Raw genomic sequence first — 13,313 nt, forward strand, 5'->3', positions numbered from 1 at the left:
ACAAAATCACAAGAAGCTGGTCTGAAGAAAGAATGGCAGGGGGTGCAGAGAGAAGGTGGAAGAACTGGAGGACATCTAGTCCTTAGTTCCAAATCCCTCCTGAGGGTCCCTCTTATTTCCATAAGACTCCATGATTCCTTACAGTAAGTGCCCCATTTTTGCTTATACCACCTTAGCACTGTGTCCAAATGCAAATGGAAGGTTTTTGCCAAGGGGGAAAAAAAATCTACTTCCATAAAAGTACATTAAAAAATAAGCAGCTAGCACATGTAGCATATGCCGGAGGTGAATATCAGATGAGAGAGGAAGTCCTTCCTAAGAGTAGACCAATCTAGCCACAAAGCACCTTCTTGACCATGCATCACACTGCTCCCCAACAGGTGTCCAAACTGCAAGAGCTTCTTAAGTGCACCATATGTTCTTCTTGCACAATTCTTTTGATCAACCAAGTCCCTCATCCAGGAATACTCTACCAACCTCTCCTGACCATTTCTCCATCTCCACATATCCAAATCCTCTCCATTCACGATCCAGATCAAATACTACATGCTCCACACTTACACATCCCATCCTGGCCCTACAAACTCCCACAGGCCTTTTCTACATCTCTCCTGGCACTTGTTATCTTTTGCTGTACATTATTTAACTGCCCGATCATCCCTTCCCTAGACCGTAACAGCTCTTTGAGGTGTGACTCCACCTGAGTGCCTACTCATTTGCTCCATCCATCTCCAGAGCTCCTCAGGTTGAGAAACTGACGTAGTCTCTTGGTATCCCAGCATTTAACTCAGTGCCTTACAGAAAGGAGTTGCTCAAATATCTGTTGAGTGTATGAAATGTTAATTCCTCATATTTGGAAAAGCCATTTAGAAGTTTATACATCTAACATCTGTGGCAAAGGAAATGAGGGGATTAGTTGCAATTCATAACACCTGACATCAGAATCTCTTGGACTACATGTTTTTATTTTTTATTTTTCAATTTATTTTTATTTTTGGCTGCGTTGGGTCTTTGTTGCTGCGCGTGGGCTTTCTCTAGTTGCGGTGAGCGGGGGCTACTCTTCGTTGCAGTGCGCGGGCTTCTCATTGCGGTGGCTTCTCTTGTTGCACAGCACGGGCTCTAGGCACACAGGCTTCCGTAGTTGTGGCTCGCGGGCTCTAGAGCGCAGGCTCAGTAGTTGTGGCACAGGGGCTTAGTTGCTCCGCAGCATGTGGGATCTTCCCGGACCAGGGCTCGAACCCGTGTCCCCTGCATTGGCAGGCAGATTCTTAACCACTGCACCACCAGGGAAGCCCTATGTTTTTAAAATCATGATAAGTGCTTAAGGTTTTTTTAAAAAAAAAAAGAAGAGGAGGAGATAAATTCCGGAAGGTCTGACTGCGTGACAGAACTATTCTGCTCCAAATCAGGAAGGGTGCAGCAGTTACTGCAAAGAGAAGGATAGGAGAAAAAAAAAGATGGAAGGGGAAGACAGACCAGGAAAGGGCAGAAAGTCAAGCCCTTTCCCCATGACTCACCACATCTAAGAGCTAAGAGCTCTTGAAGAGCTAAGTGAATTCTTGAAATGCTTGGGAAAAGAGGTGTGTGTGTGTGTGTGTGTGTGTGTGTGTGCGTGCCAGTGAAACAAGCGGGTTTCACGTCCAAACTGACATGGGTGGAACCAAAACACCATTTTCAAAAATGGGAGCCCAGAAGCTAAGAAAAGCGTAAGTTAAACTAAACTAGGAAATTCACAAAAATTGGATGTGATAGATTGCAGGGGTAGGTGGGTGAGTACCTCTGGACTTTGACAATCTTCAATTAGGAGTCTGAGGCTAAAACTATGAATAAGGAAGCCCTAGCTGGCATCTAGATTTTCTATATAATACTCAATCTCTTCTGGTAGATCAATCTACCAGAATTAAAAATCTAGGACTTCCCTGCTGGCGCAGTGGTTAAGAATCCACCTGCCAATGCAGGGAACATGCATTCACTCCCTGGTCCAGGAAGATCCCACATGCCACGGAGCAACTAAGCCCTTGCGCCACAACTACTGAGCCTGCGCTCTAGGGCCCACGAGCCACAACCACTGAGCCCGCACACCACAACTACTGAAGCAGGCGCGCCTAGAGCCTGTGGTCCGCAACAAGAGAAGCCATCACAATGAGAAGCCCACGTACCGCAATGAAGAGTAGCCCCCGCTCGCCCCAACTAGAGAAAGCTCGCGTGCAGCAACGAAGACCCAACGCAGCCAAAAATAAATTGATTAATTTTTAAAAAATCTAACCAAATACTAATTGGTAGTTAAAGTCCACATCATCTATTGGTTCCTATATACCATTTCAATTCACTAAATGCCACTCTAATACTTGGCAAAATCTAAATGAGGCCAGTAGGATACTTCTTTAGGAATTAATGCTTAGAACTGTGATGTCTACTTCTGTGTTTTTAAATACAGGCTTGCCCCCATTCCCCACTTCTTTTAAAAAGAACTCATTAAACACCAATGTATTAAAAGGAAAATGTTGAAAAGTCCAGCAGTAAACACAAATATGGTAAGTCAGGGGTTGGGGGAGGATTCATTCCCAGAAAGAGATAATCCATCATGGTTCCTGCGGGAGTTGCCTCCCTCCACCCAGGGCAGTCCAAGAACCAAGGGGTCAGTAGATAAGAACCTCTGCAGGCAATGAGGTCCTGAGCAGGAGGTTCCTGCTGACAAAGTCCCTGCTGATACTCCTTTCCCCCAGAACTAAGGCAATCAGACAAGCCATCTTCCTGTTCCCTAGCCCACCAGTCTTACCCCCAGGGCCCAAGCAGATACCCCAATGTGGAAACCCCTGCATCAGGATGCACTAGTGACTAGACTGTTTCAGGGAAGGGGAAAGAAGCCTTTCTTCTGCCACTTCAGAAGTCCTAGCCATTTGCATATGATGTCAGGCTACTTTAAGCCCCCTACCAACCCAGTATAGCCCAAAGTAAGGCGATGCCTCCCTGTTCACACACAGCCCCTGCCCATCACTCCTCAACCTCCCGCAACACCACACACAAAGGGGGAGGGACGGAAGACATCACAGCGTTAGCCTGGCAGGGCTGGGTCAAGTGAGGAAACAGCAGCGCTCATCTGTACCCTAGATTTAATGAACAAGTGCCAGACTCCAGATGCACTGAGGTCCACAAACACTTCCAACTCCCAAGGAGGCCCTTTCCCCCAGATACAGCAGCTGGCAGAAACCCAATTAGAAATCAGTGTTAGTAAACTGATGAGCAGAAAGAGTAGTTCAGCTTATGAAAGTCAGCTTAAAGGAGATGATACATTCTATGCAAGAGTTCAGACTGCATACAAGTCAAATGTATGATAGCTAAGATACACCCAAAGCGGCTAATTACCTAGAACAATGCTTATCTGGATGTGTAAACTCTAGAACGTTTTTTATTTAAGTCACTATTTAAATCCCAGCATTTGTGGTTTGACCTGCTTGCCTTCGGTATATCGCAATTAACACATCTATACAGGTCCAAAAGCTCTAAAAAAGAATCTAGGTGTAAATAATGTCACTTCTCTTCTAAACACTTTCTCCAACCTTCCAATTTTCCATTTCTCTATAATGGAATGAAGATATGTGAAATAGTAAAACTAAGCCAAAGTTTATTCTAAAGTTGAACTTTGGTTTATAAAATATTCCATTCGTTCCATCACTCAAAATTCCACCTAATGAATTAAGGCATCATACACCATTGGCAGCAACATACACACCAAAAAACAATAGAATGCACTGGGAGAAAGGGGATCCAGTAGTTAAACTGAAAGACGGCAACAAAATGCACCTTTGGATTGAAGCTACAAAATCTCAGGTACTCCCTGGATATTGAGCTCATGGTATCAGAGAATTACAATCTGAATTTACAGAATTTCAATCAAAGGACCATCCAATATCATCCAAGAGTGAAACTGACACCATATTCTTGTTCAGCCTCAGAACAAAGTAGAATTAAGTGGCTTTTCCATCACAGTGCATGTCAAAATGGCAGAATCAGGAATATCTAAATACCATGATGCTGCCTTTCTCCTTACCTCTTTTCACAAATAAAACAATTAAATCCATGATGACATTCCTGGAGCACATAACATCATACTTCATGGTCATGGCAGACAATACTACTTGTAAACTAACACCCACAGCCTTTTCCTTGCACACACTGCTAAAGAACATCTTCAAGTTTTATCTTTTGCTTGCTAATTTTTTAATTAATGTTTATGTGATGACAGAGAATAGAAGCTTCAAGCATATATAAACTAAAATGAACTTCACTGATTCTCTCAGGATAGCTAAAAAAGGAGAAAAACCCATGAAGATCTTGGGAGGAAATTGCTACTTGATAACCTATGCATTTTTAAATGTTACTACAAAAAATGCACACATCCTAAGGAACTAAATCTACTAACCTCTACAATCAATGTGATACATGGTTTATCCAGTCTTGACAAAAATCCTCTGGATCACCAATGGTGTGTTCATCCACTCGTACATATGCAATTGTATAAAGAATCTATTATTTAGAACACCAGGGGAAAGAAAAACAATTAAAAGATTTATACTCATAGCTACCATTTAAAAAAACAAAATAAACACTTTTCATTTCCATGCTAAGAGCTCCTAATTTGATGCCCTGTTTTGCAAATTCAGAATAAGGGGGGCAAATCACAGTGATTACCAAATTGGAGAAATAGTAAGGAATATGTCCATAAATAAATCTGGTGTGTAGAAACAAGGTCCTACTGTACAGCACAGGGACTATATTCAGTATCCTGTAATAAACCATAATGGAAAATAATATGAACAAGAATATATGTGTATATATATATATGTGTGTGTGTGTGTATAATTGAATCACTTTGATGTACACCAGAAACTAACGCAACATTGTAAATCAACAATACTCAATTTAAAGAAATTGAGTGTGTAGAACAAATATGTTAATACTTAAAATACATATATACTAATAGTTATTCACTGAAGGCTAAAAAACTCCAATACAACATACATTGTGTGTGTGTACATATATATCATAAACATACAAAACCTTACATTAAAATTAGAACAAAGTGTCTGATTTACATAATAATTTTATAAGAAGAGTATTAGTGGATGGGCACACTTGATTAACACATTATAACAACTGAGAATGCAAACATTTGATAGTCATAACCCTGGGAAACCTTTGCCCTCTCTAGGCACTTCTGATCCCCTTCCCTAGTTCTTTTCTGTCTTCTTCTCATCCCTATATATTCATAGCCCCCAGACAGCTGTCCTCTGGACAATCCGTCCACATCACCCCACACTCGCCCAAGTTTCAGAACCAAAGCTCCCACACACCTGTAATCCATGTGCCCAACACTATACGAAGTTCTTAACATGCATTATCTCTTCCTATTCTTGTAACAACCCCGTAAAATAGTTCTGTTATCCCATTTTACAGATGAGAAACCCAAGGCTTAAAATTTAGATCCCTTGACATTAAAACTAAAAGGTGGCAGAGTCAAGATTCAAAATCAGTTCTGACTTCAACACCAGAGGTTTTAGTCACTATTCAAAACTGTCTCCCTAAACAACTCAACATGGATGCCTCAATAATTCAACCCATTCATTCAACAAATGATTTATTTCTTTTTTTTTTTTTTGATTTATTTCTTGAACAAAACCTGCTCTCCCTTCTCTCCACTCTTACCTCCCCAAATCTGTCTAGAAGCTGTACTCTCAACCCCCTTAATCTCTAGGTAGATTCTGGGAATCCTCTCTAACTCCTCCTTCTGTTGAATAACTCCACTACTCAGCCAATAGTTTCTGCATATCTTAGGGATTCTAGATTATATTACCTGTCAAATCCACTTCCACTACCCCAGTTCAGACCCTAGGTTTCTTCTAACTTGGCTACTGTAATATCTTCCTTTTAGTCTTGCTGCTCTTGGTCTCTGGACCCCTGCAATCAATGTTATATCACTGCCACCTGTTATCCTTATAAAAAGGGTCTACTCAGGTTACACCCCTGCTTGAAAGCCTTTGATGGTCCTCTACTGTCTACAGAACAAAGTTCAAACTAGTTGTGTTGCGCTTCCCTGGTGGCACAGTGGTTAAGAATCCACCTGGCAATGCAGGGGACATGGGTTTGAGCCCTGACCCAGGAAGATCCCACATGCTGCGGAACAACTAAGCTGGTGCACCACAACTACTGAGCCTGCACTCTAGAGCCCACGAGCCACAACTACTGAGCCCGCGTGCCACAACTACTGAAGCCCACACGCCTAGAGCCCATTCTCTGCAACAAGAGAAGCCACCGCAATGAGAAGCCCACGCACTGCAACAAAGAGTAGCCCCCGCTCGCCACAACTAGAGAAAGCCTGCGCACAGCAACAAAGACCCAACGCAGCCAAAAAAATAAATAAAAACTAGTTGTGTTGGCATTCCTAGACAAGCTGGTCCCAACCTTATCCTTTGCTTTCTCTCCTACCACCCCCTCCACTAAAAATAATAATCTATACAGAATTTAATTGTTTACACAGTGCATTAACATGCACATAAAGTCTAACAACACTATTTCTAATTATCCCAATTTTATAAGAAACTTAAACTTAGTGAGGTAAAATAATCTGCTCAAGATCCCAAATTGTAAAAGGCAGAAAAGGCCAAGTCTCAGACTCCAAATTCTAACTCCTTTCCTAGTACTTCATGCAGCCATAGTACCCCCATTCTAGCATATCAGACTCATTCCAACTTTCCCTGAAAATGCACAATAGTTTTCAAACTCTATGACAGAGCTCAAGCTATTGTTCCCTTAGCCTGGAATACTATCCTCACTCCTTGACATTTCTAAAGAACTGTGTTAGGCATTTTTCATATCATACTTCCTATTAGCTATTTATATTTATATATAAATCTGCCTCTACACTGAATTATAAGCCCTGTGAGGCCAGGACCATAAGTTAGTAACTCCATTTTTTTTTTTCTTTTTCCTTTCTCTGAGGCACGCGGGCCTCTCACTGTTCTGGCCTCTCCCGTTGCGGAGCACAGGCTCCGGACGCGCAGGCTCAGCGGCCATGGCTCACGAGCCTAGCCGCTCCGCGGCATGGGGGATCTTCCCAGACGGGGGCACGAACCCACGTCCCCTGCATCGGCAGGCGGACTCTCAACTACTGCGCCACCAGGGAAGCCCAGTAACTCCATTTTTAAAGACTGTTTATTGAATTGGAAAATGTGTGGGGAAAACAAGTCATATAAGATGGCAAGCCCAAGGCAGAGACCGGCCAGGCTTGAAAACAGAGACCAACAACTTAGATCAGACCATTTGAGCACACTGGCAGTGCCTACAATTTTAACATCTATCTTCTGAACAAGGTCGAACGTCCCAGTGCCAACTATTCTCACCAACACTGGCCTTTATTAAATATTACAATTTACTGAAGGCATAATTCAAAACAAGATGGGGTAGAAGTAGAAAACTAGAAATTATAAAAAAAACAGAAATATCATCACTATTTTCCATTTTAACCTCCCGATCTGGCTAAGTACCCAAAATTAAAATAATACAGGCTTGATGTAGCCTTTCTACATAGCTCAGCTCAGCTGCATATTTGGCTGTCACTAAAGCAGCCATCTCTCTGGGGCTGTTTCAGTATGCTCACAGAATCACGTTCACCTACACAGCTACACACACAGCTTCCCCATCTCATCCTCTAAAAGAGCCACTAGGATGCCTGTCACCAGCAGAGACTCTCTCAGAAGACACCTGACATGTTGATTACCTGGCCAACTTTGCAACTGAAGTGGCTGTGTCGAATGGTCAAGTTGAATAGCATCAATGTGCTTTAAGATTATATAAGCTGTTGCTCCTTCATGAGCTGTCTTTATCCCAATGAAGATCAGATTCTAAGGATGCCTTAGAATTTATAAAACCCAGAACATGAAACCAATGAACAGCTGACCAGGTGAAAAGTCTCAAATGCTTCCTTCCCTCTGTCAGAAATCTCCCTACCCATTGCTGAAATATAACTACAATGTCAACTTTTCCATGAACTGGCAGAGGATAATATTAAAAGAAAAACTAGCCCACATGCCTTGCATTGAATTTCATTCCATTCCAAACAGTTACATTACCCTAAATATAAAGAAAAACTACAGACTATGACCTTAAGTAATTTACAAACTAGATTTCAGAACTGCCTTTAACAGTCAGAACTAATTGTTCTCTATTTTGGCATCTTACCCCCAAATCTAATATGTCCTATTGGATGAACCAGAATATTGCCACATTTTATACACTATAGCACGTTTCTTCTGCAGGCTAGCAAGACATGGGGAAAAAAGCCATGTTGATCTTCTTATAAACTATATTTTCCCTTTCAGAGACACTAGTACAGTAGCAGCACAGAATTAACATAAACTTTAGAGTCAAAAAATCTGAGTTCAAGCCCTAACTCTGTAACATGAGGGAAGCAACACCAGACAACAATAGTACCAAAGTCACAGGGCTGTTGCAAGGATTCAATCAATTAATTCGTACAAAGTGTAGAACACAATGGTAAGCTCTCAAAAACATTAGCTTTACCATTATTCTATTACAATCACCTGACTCAAAGTGACAATTACAGGATATTTTTGAAAGGATAACAAACCCCAACCCAAGATTATCCTGCTTACCTTTTGACAACTTTCATACATGATACTACTCCATGATACTACTCGAAAACAAAAAAAGAGAAGAAGAAAAAGAAAGAAAAGAAAAGAGATAAGTAAAAGACAAACCTGTCAGTTCTGCTTCTCAGGAGCTCCTACAGAGTGTAGTATCAGATACAACTGAAAGCAGCTACAGATTTCATTTAAATTTATGACATGTATATCACTTCAAATGCAAAGGTAAAATGCATTGATTTAAAATCTATAGAAAGGCAGTGTTACGAGTTATACATCTCAAAATAACAGACCTGGGAACCAAAAATGATAATATTACTCTAGCATTACTAACTATAACAAATCATACACTTTGGTCCTTACATATCTGTTTACAAGTATTCTTCCTCTTTCTTCTCAGTAGTATTATAATTCCATCAGTAGAGTTTTCATGCTTCTTTTGTACACCACAGCAGTGTTAAACAGCAGTCAAATAATTGGATTAAAGTAACAAGTAGCTGAGAATTTAGCAATGCATCTGATGTGATCTCTTCATCAGCATGAACACTCTATGGTACACGGAGGTAACCCAGCCTAAAGACTGGTCATGAGTGCCTGTGAGCCACCTGGAATCCAGTTCCAACTCCACCACTTACTAGCTGAGGGACCTTGGGAACCTAAAATGTCTGTTTTCCACTCCATAAAACAGCAATAAGAACTTTACCTACCTCTTAGGATTATTTTAATGAATAAAAGAATATAGGGGCTTCCCTGGTGGCGCAGTGGTTAAGAATCCGCCTGCCAGTGCAGGGGACATGGGTTCGAGCCCTGGTCCGGGAAGATCCCACAAGCCGTGGAGCAACTAAGCCCGTGCACCACACTACTGAGCCTGCACTCTACAGCCTGCAAGCCACAACTACTGAGCCCGCGAGCCACAACTACTGAGCCTGCGTGCCACAACTACTGAAGCCCACACGCCTAGAGCCTGTGCTCTGCAACAAGAGAAGCCACCACAGTCAGAAGCCCGCGTACCGCAACAAAGAGTAGCCCCTGCTCACCACAACTACAGAAAGCCCGCACGCAGCAATGAAGACCCAACACAGCCAAAACTAAATAATAAAATAAATATTAAAAAAATCTTTAAAAAAAACGAATATATACAAAGCATTTAAAACAATGCTAGTGCTAAAAAAAAATGCTAGTGCTGAAATATTTAGGGGGAAGGGTACTGATGTCTCCAATTCACTGAAATGCATCAAAATAAGATGGATTTAGTACTTAATGCCACTGAACTGTACACTTAAAAATGGTTACAATGATAAATTTTATGTTATGTATGTGTATCTTACCACAATCTTTTTTAAATAATAAAATAACTAAAATAAAATAACATTTTTAAATGTGGCTTGAAAATGGACACATATGTGATAAAGCTAGTAGTAAAATATCACATGTAGAATCTAGGTAGTGGGTATATGAATGCTCACTTTCAATTTTTCTGTATTTTTGAAGAGTTTTATGATAAAATATTAGGGGGAGAAACAATGCTGGCATCTAGTAGTTTGCTCTTTTATCATCTATTAGTCAGAAATAATAGCCAGCTAATATTCAGATACTTAGCTCTTTTCTTTTATAGCAGAATTCTAAAAAGCACCTTGTTACCAGCCATCTCTCCTTTTACTATAACCTTTCTGAAACTGAAAATGGCTTATTTGAAGTTCCTTATATACATGTTCGGTATATATGAGTGTGATTTCAAGTTAAATTATTCCAAGGTACCAAATGCCAAGTATTTAATCTCCCCTGAAGAAATGCAGAAACCAAGTTAACAGACATCTGTGGCCAAAGACTGGTGACTTGACCAAACAAAACAATGAAAAACCAAGCATGGGAATTATTTCTTCCTAACTTTTCCAGTAGCTGCTAAAGCCACTAAATTCCTCAACCAGAAGAACTAAAAACGTTTTAACAGGTACCTGATGTACAGGAGCACAATGCATATATACAAATACATCAGCCACTTAAGAAAGATATCCAATTCTTCCTCTAGTTTTGTTCCCCATTCCAACTAGTAATTTATATTTTAATGTGTTTAGTGCTACAACATGAACTCAGATATCTTGCTGTGGAACAACTTAAAACGTCAGACCACCTCACACCCACTGGGATAGCTACTATCAAAAACAGAAAATAGGGCTTCCCTGGTGGCGCAGTGGTTGAGAGTCCGCCTGTCGATGCAGGGGACACGGGGTTCGCGCCCCGGTCCGGGAATATCCCACATGCCGCGGAGCAGCTGGTCCCGTGAGCCATGCCGCTGAGCCTGTGCTCCGCAACAGGAGGGGCCACAACAGTGAGAGGCCCACGTACCGCAAAAAAAAAAAACAGAAAATAACAAGTGTTGACGAGGTCCTAGAAAAACTGGAGCCCTTGTTTACCACTGGTGGGAACATAAAATGGTATAGGCACTGTGGAAAACAGTATGGCAGTTCCTCAAAAAATTAAAAATAGAATTACCATATAATCCAACAATCCCACTTCTGGGTATATATCCAAAAGAACTGGAAGCACAGTCTCAAAGAGAGATGTGTACATCCATATTCATAGCAGCATTATTCACAATAGCTAAAAACATACAAGCAACCCAAGTGTCCCTCGACAGATGGATGAGAAAATATGACATATGCGTACAACAGAATACTACTCAGCCTTAAAAAAGAAAATCCTGTCACATGGTACAACACCGATGAACCCTGAGGACATTATGCCAAGTGAAATAAGCCAGCCACAAAAAGACAAATCCTGTATGAGTCCACTTACATGAGATACCTAGAGATATCAAAATCATAGAGACAGAGAGTTCCCTGGTGGCACAGTGGTTAAGAATCCGCCTGCCAATGCAGGGGACATGGGTTCGATCCCTGTCCAGGAAAATCCCACATGCTGTGGAGCTACTGAGCCCACGTGCCACAACTACTGAGCCCGTGTGCCACAACCACTGAGCCTGCACTATAGAGCCCGTGTGCCACAACTACTGAAGCCCGTGCGTCTAGAGCCAGTGCTCCACTACAATAGAAGCCACCGCAATGAGAAGCCCACACACTGCAACAGAGTAGCCCTGCTCGCCGCAACTAGAGAAAGCCCGTGCACAGCAACAAAGACCCAACGCAGCCAAAAATTAATAAATAAGTTTATTTTTAAAAAAAATCACAGAGACAGAAAGTAGAACAGTAGCTGCCAGGGGCTGGGAGGAGGGGGGAAAGGAAGAGTTTAGTGGGCATAGAGTTTCTGTTTTGCAAGATGAAAAGAGTTCTGGAGATAAACGGTGGTGATGGTTGCACAACCATATGAATGTCCTTAAGACCACTGGCCTGTACAGTTAGAAATGGCTATGATGGTAAATTTTATGTTATGTGTATTTTACCACATAACAAAAAATGGAAGAAAAAAGATCAGGGAACTGATCTCCCCAAAAGGCCTGGTGGTGCTCCAGCTTGGAACTGACACACAAGCAATCAACTCTGTGGCTATCAGGCCCTGTCTATCTCTAACCACCGCATGAGACCTTGTCTACTCAAGACTCTCCATCCTGCCCAGGGTGACACCAATTCTTTATTTCAGCCTCAAAATGAGCAAACACCACTGCTGCTACACCAGTTTTGTGTCAAAGCAGCAAGGATCTTATCTCTCTAAGCCTGCCTCCTCTTTAAAACAAGGATAATTACTACCTACCTGCATTACTAGGCTGTTAGGAGGACAAAAGTGAGATCATGTATATAAAAGTATCTTTAAACTGCCAAGCACCAAAGAAACAGAAATTATTGTGCGTATAGCTACTTTCATATGAAAATTCAGAGGGGGCTGTAACAACAGAAACTTCACAAGGCTTGAGACACCTCACCCAGGCTTCATTCCATTTTAAACCCACCTCATCCCTAAATAACACCTTTCTTGTTCTTCATAAACTGAAGGACAGCGTTGAGGAAACACCTCAGCCTAAAGCTTTTCACCTAACCACCCCAAAGGCAATCAGAAACTGTCTTGCATGTCTTAGGAAAATTCAATTTTTATGACCCCAGCGTGGGCCTGCGGCGCCCGGGGACTACACTTCCCACAAAGCACCGAGGAGAACCCGGGCGGCGGGCGAGGTGGGCTGCGATTCAGGGTGACCACCGCTCTCCCCGAGCGTGGATCGCCGTCCCCCGGAAAACTGCAACGTTTAAGGTCAAGTGTGCACTGGCTCTCCTTTCTGAAAGCGCTGTCACCCCGAGGTTTCCCCTGCGGCTAGCGCCGCGACGCTCCCTGTCCGCCCGTCCTTCCTGCTCCACCTGAGGGTCACCGCCTGTTCCTGACCTTTCCGCTGATTTCTGGTGTCACAACACGGCACCTTCTCCTGCTCCCCGAAAGCTCCACTTCTAGAACTCGCCCAACAGTTGGGCCCGGGGTCCACGGAGGGGTCTGACGGGACGGCAGACACAGCCCGCCCCCATGGGGCTCCGGCCGCCCAGCCAGCCCAGCCCCTACGGGCAGGGGGCTAGGCTCCCCCCACCCCCGGGCCGGGGCGGATCGCACACAGAGGTGGCTCCGCCCGGGGCTCCGGTTTCAATTTCGCAACGTGACGGTGCAAACCTGAGGCCTACAAATGCCGGCGGCGGCCGCCGCCCCGCCCGCCCG

At 42.7% G+C, this 13,313-nt stretch overlaps 1 protein-coding gene across 5 annotated transcripts in view; it reads right to left on the bottom strand.

Annotated features, from left to right (window-relative positions):
• The window catches only part of ECPAS (Ecm29 proteasome adaptor and scaffold), a 98,641-nt gene that overhangs the window by 83,968 nt on the left and 1,360 nt on the right, over nucleotides 1-13,313 (bottom strand). Inside the window, exon 1 of one of the 5 annotated variants that reach the window (XM_029202389.1) lies at nucleotides 4,424-4,527. The exons of 3 other annotated variants lie outside the window; for them this stretch is intronic. In XM_029202389.1, the coding sequence (XP_029058222.1) occupies nucleotides 4,424-4,445 (22 nt within the window). In that variant the 5' untranslated portion in view covers nucleotides 4,446-4,527. Of the gene's footprint in view, nucleotides 1-4,423; nucleotides 4,528-12,992; nucleotides 13,166-13,313 lie in introns of those variants that run through there. One more of the 5 variants, XM_029202392.1, reaches the window with a different exon arrangement.

The sequence above is a fragment of the Monodon monoceros genome, unplaced genomic scaffold (assembly GCF_005190385.1).
Source record: "Monodon monoceros isolate NGI ecotype Baffin Bay Population unplaced genomic scaffold, NGI_Narwhal_1 Super_Scaffold_5, whole genome shotgun sequence".
Classification (NCBI taxonomy): Eukaryota; Metazoa; Chordata; class Mammalia; order Artiodactyla; family Monodontidae; genus Monodon; species Monodon monoceros.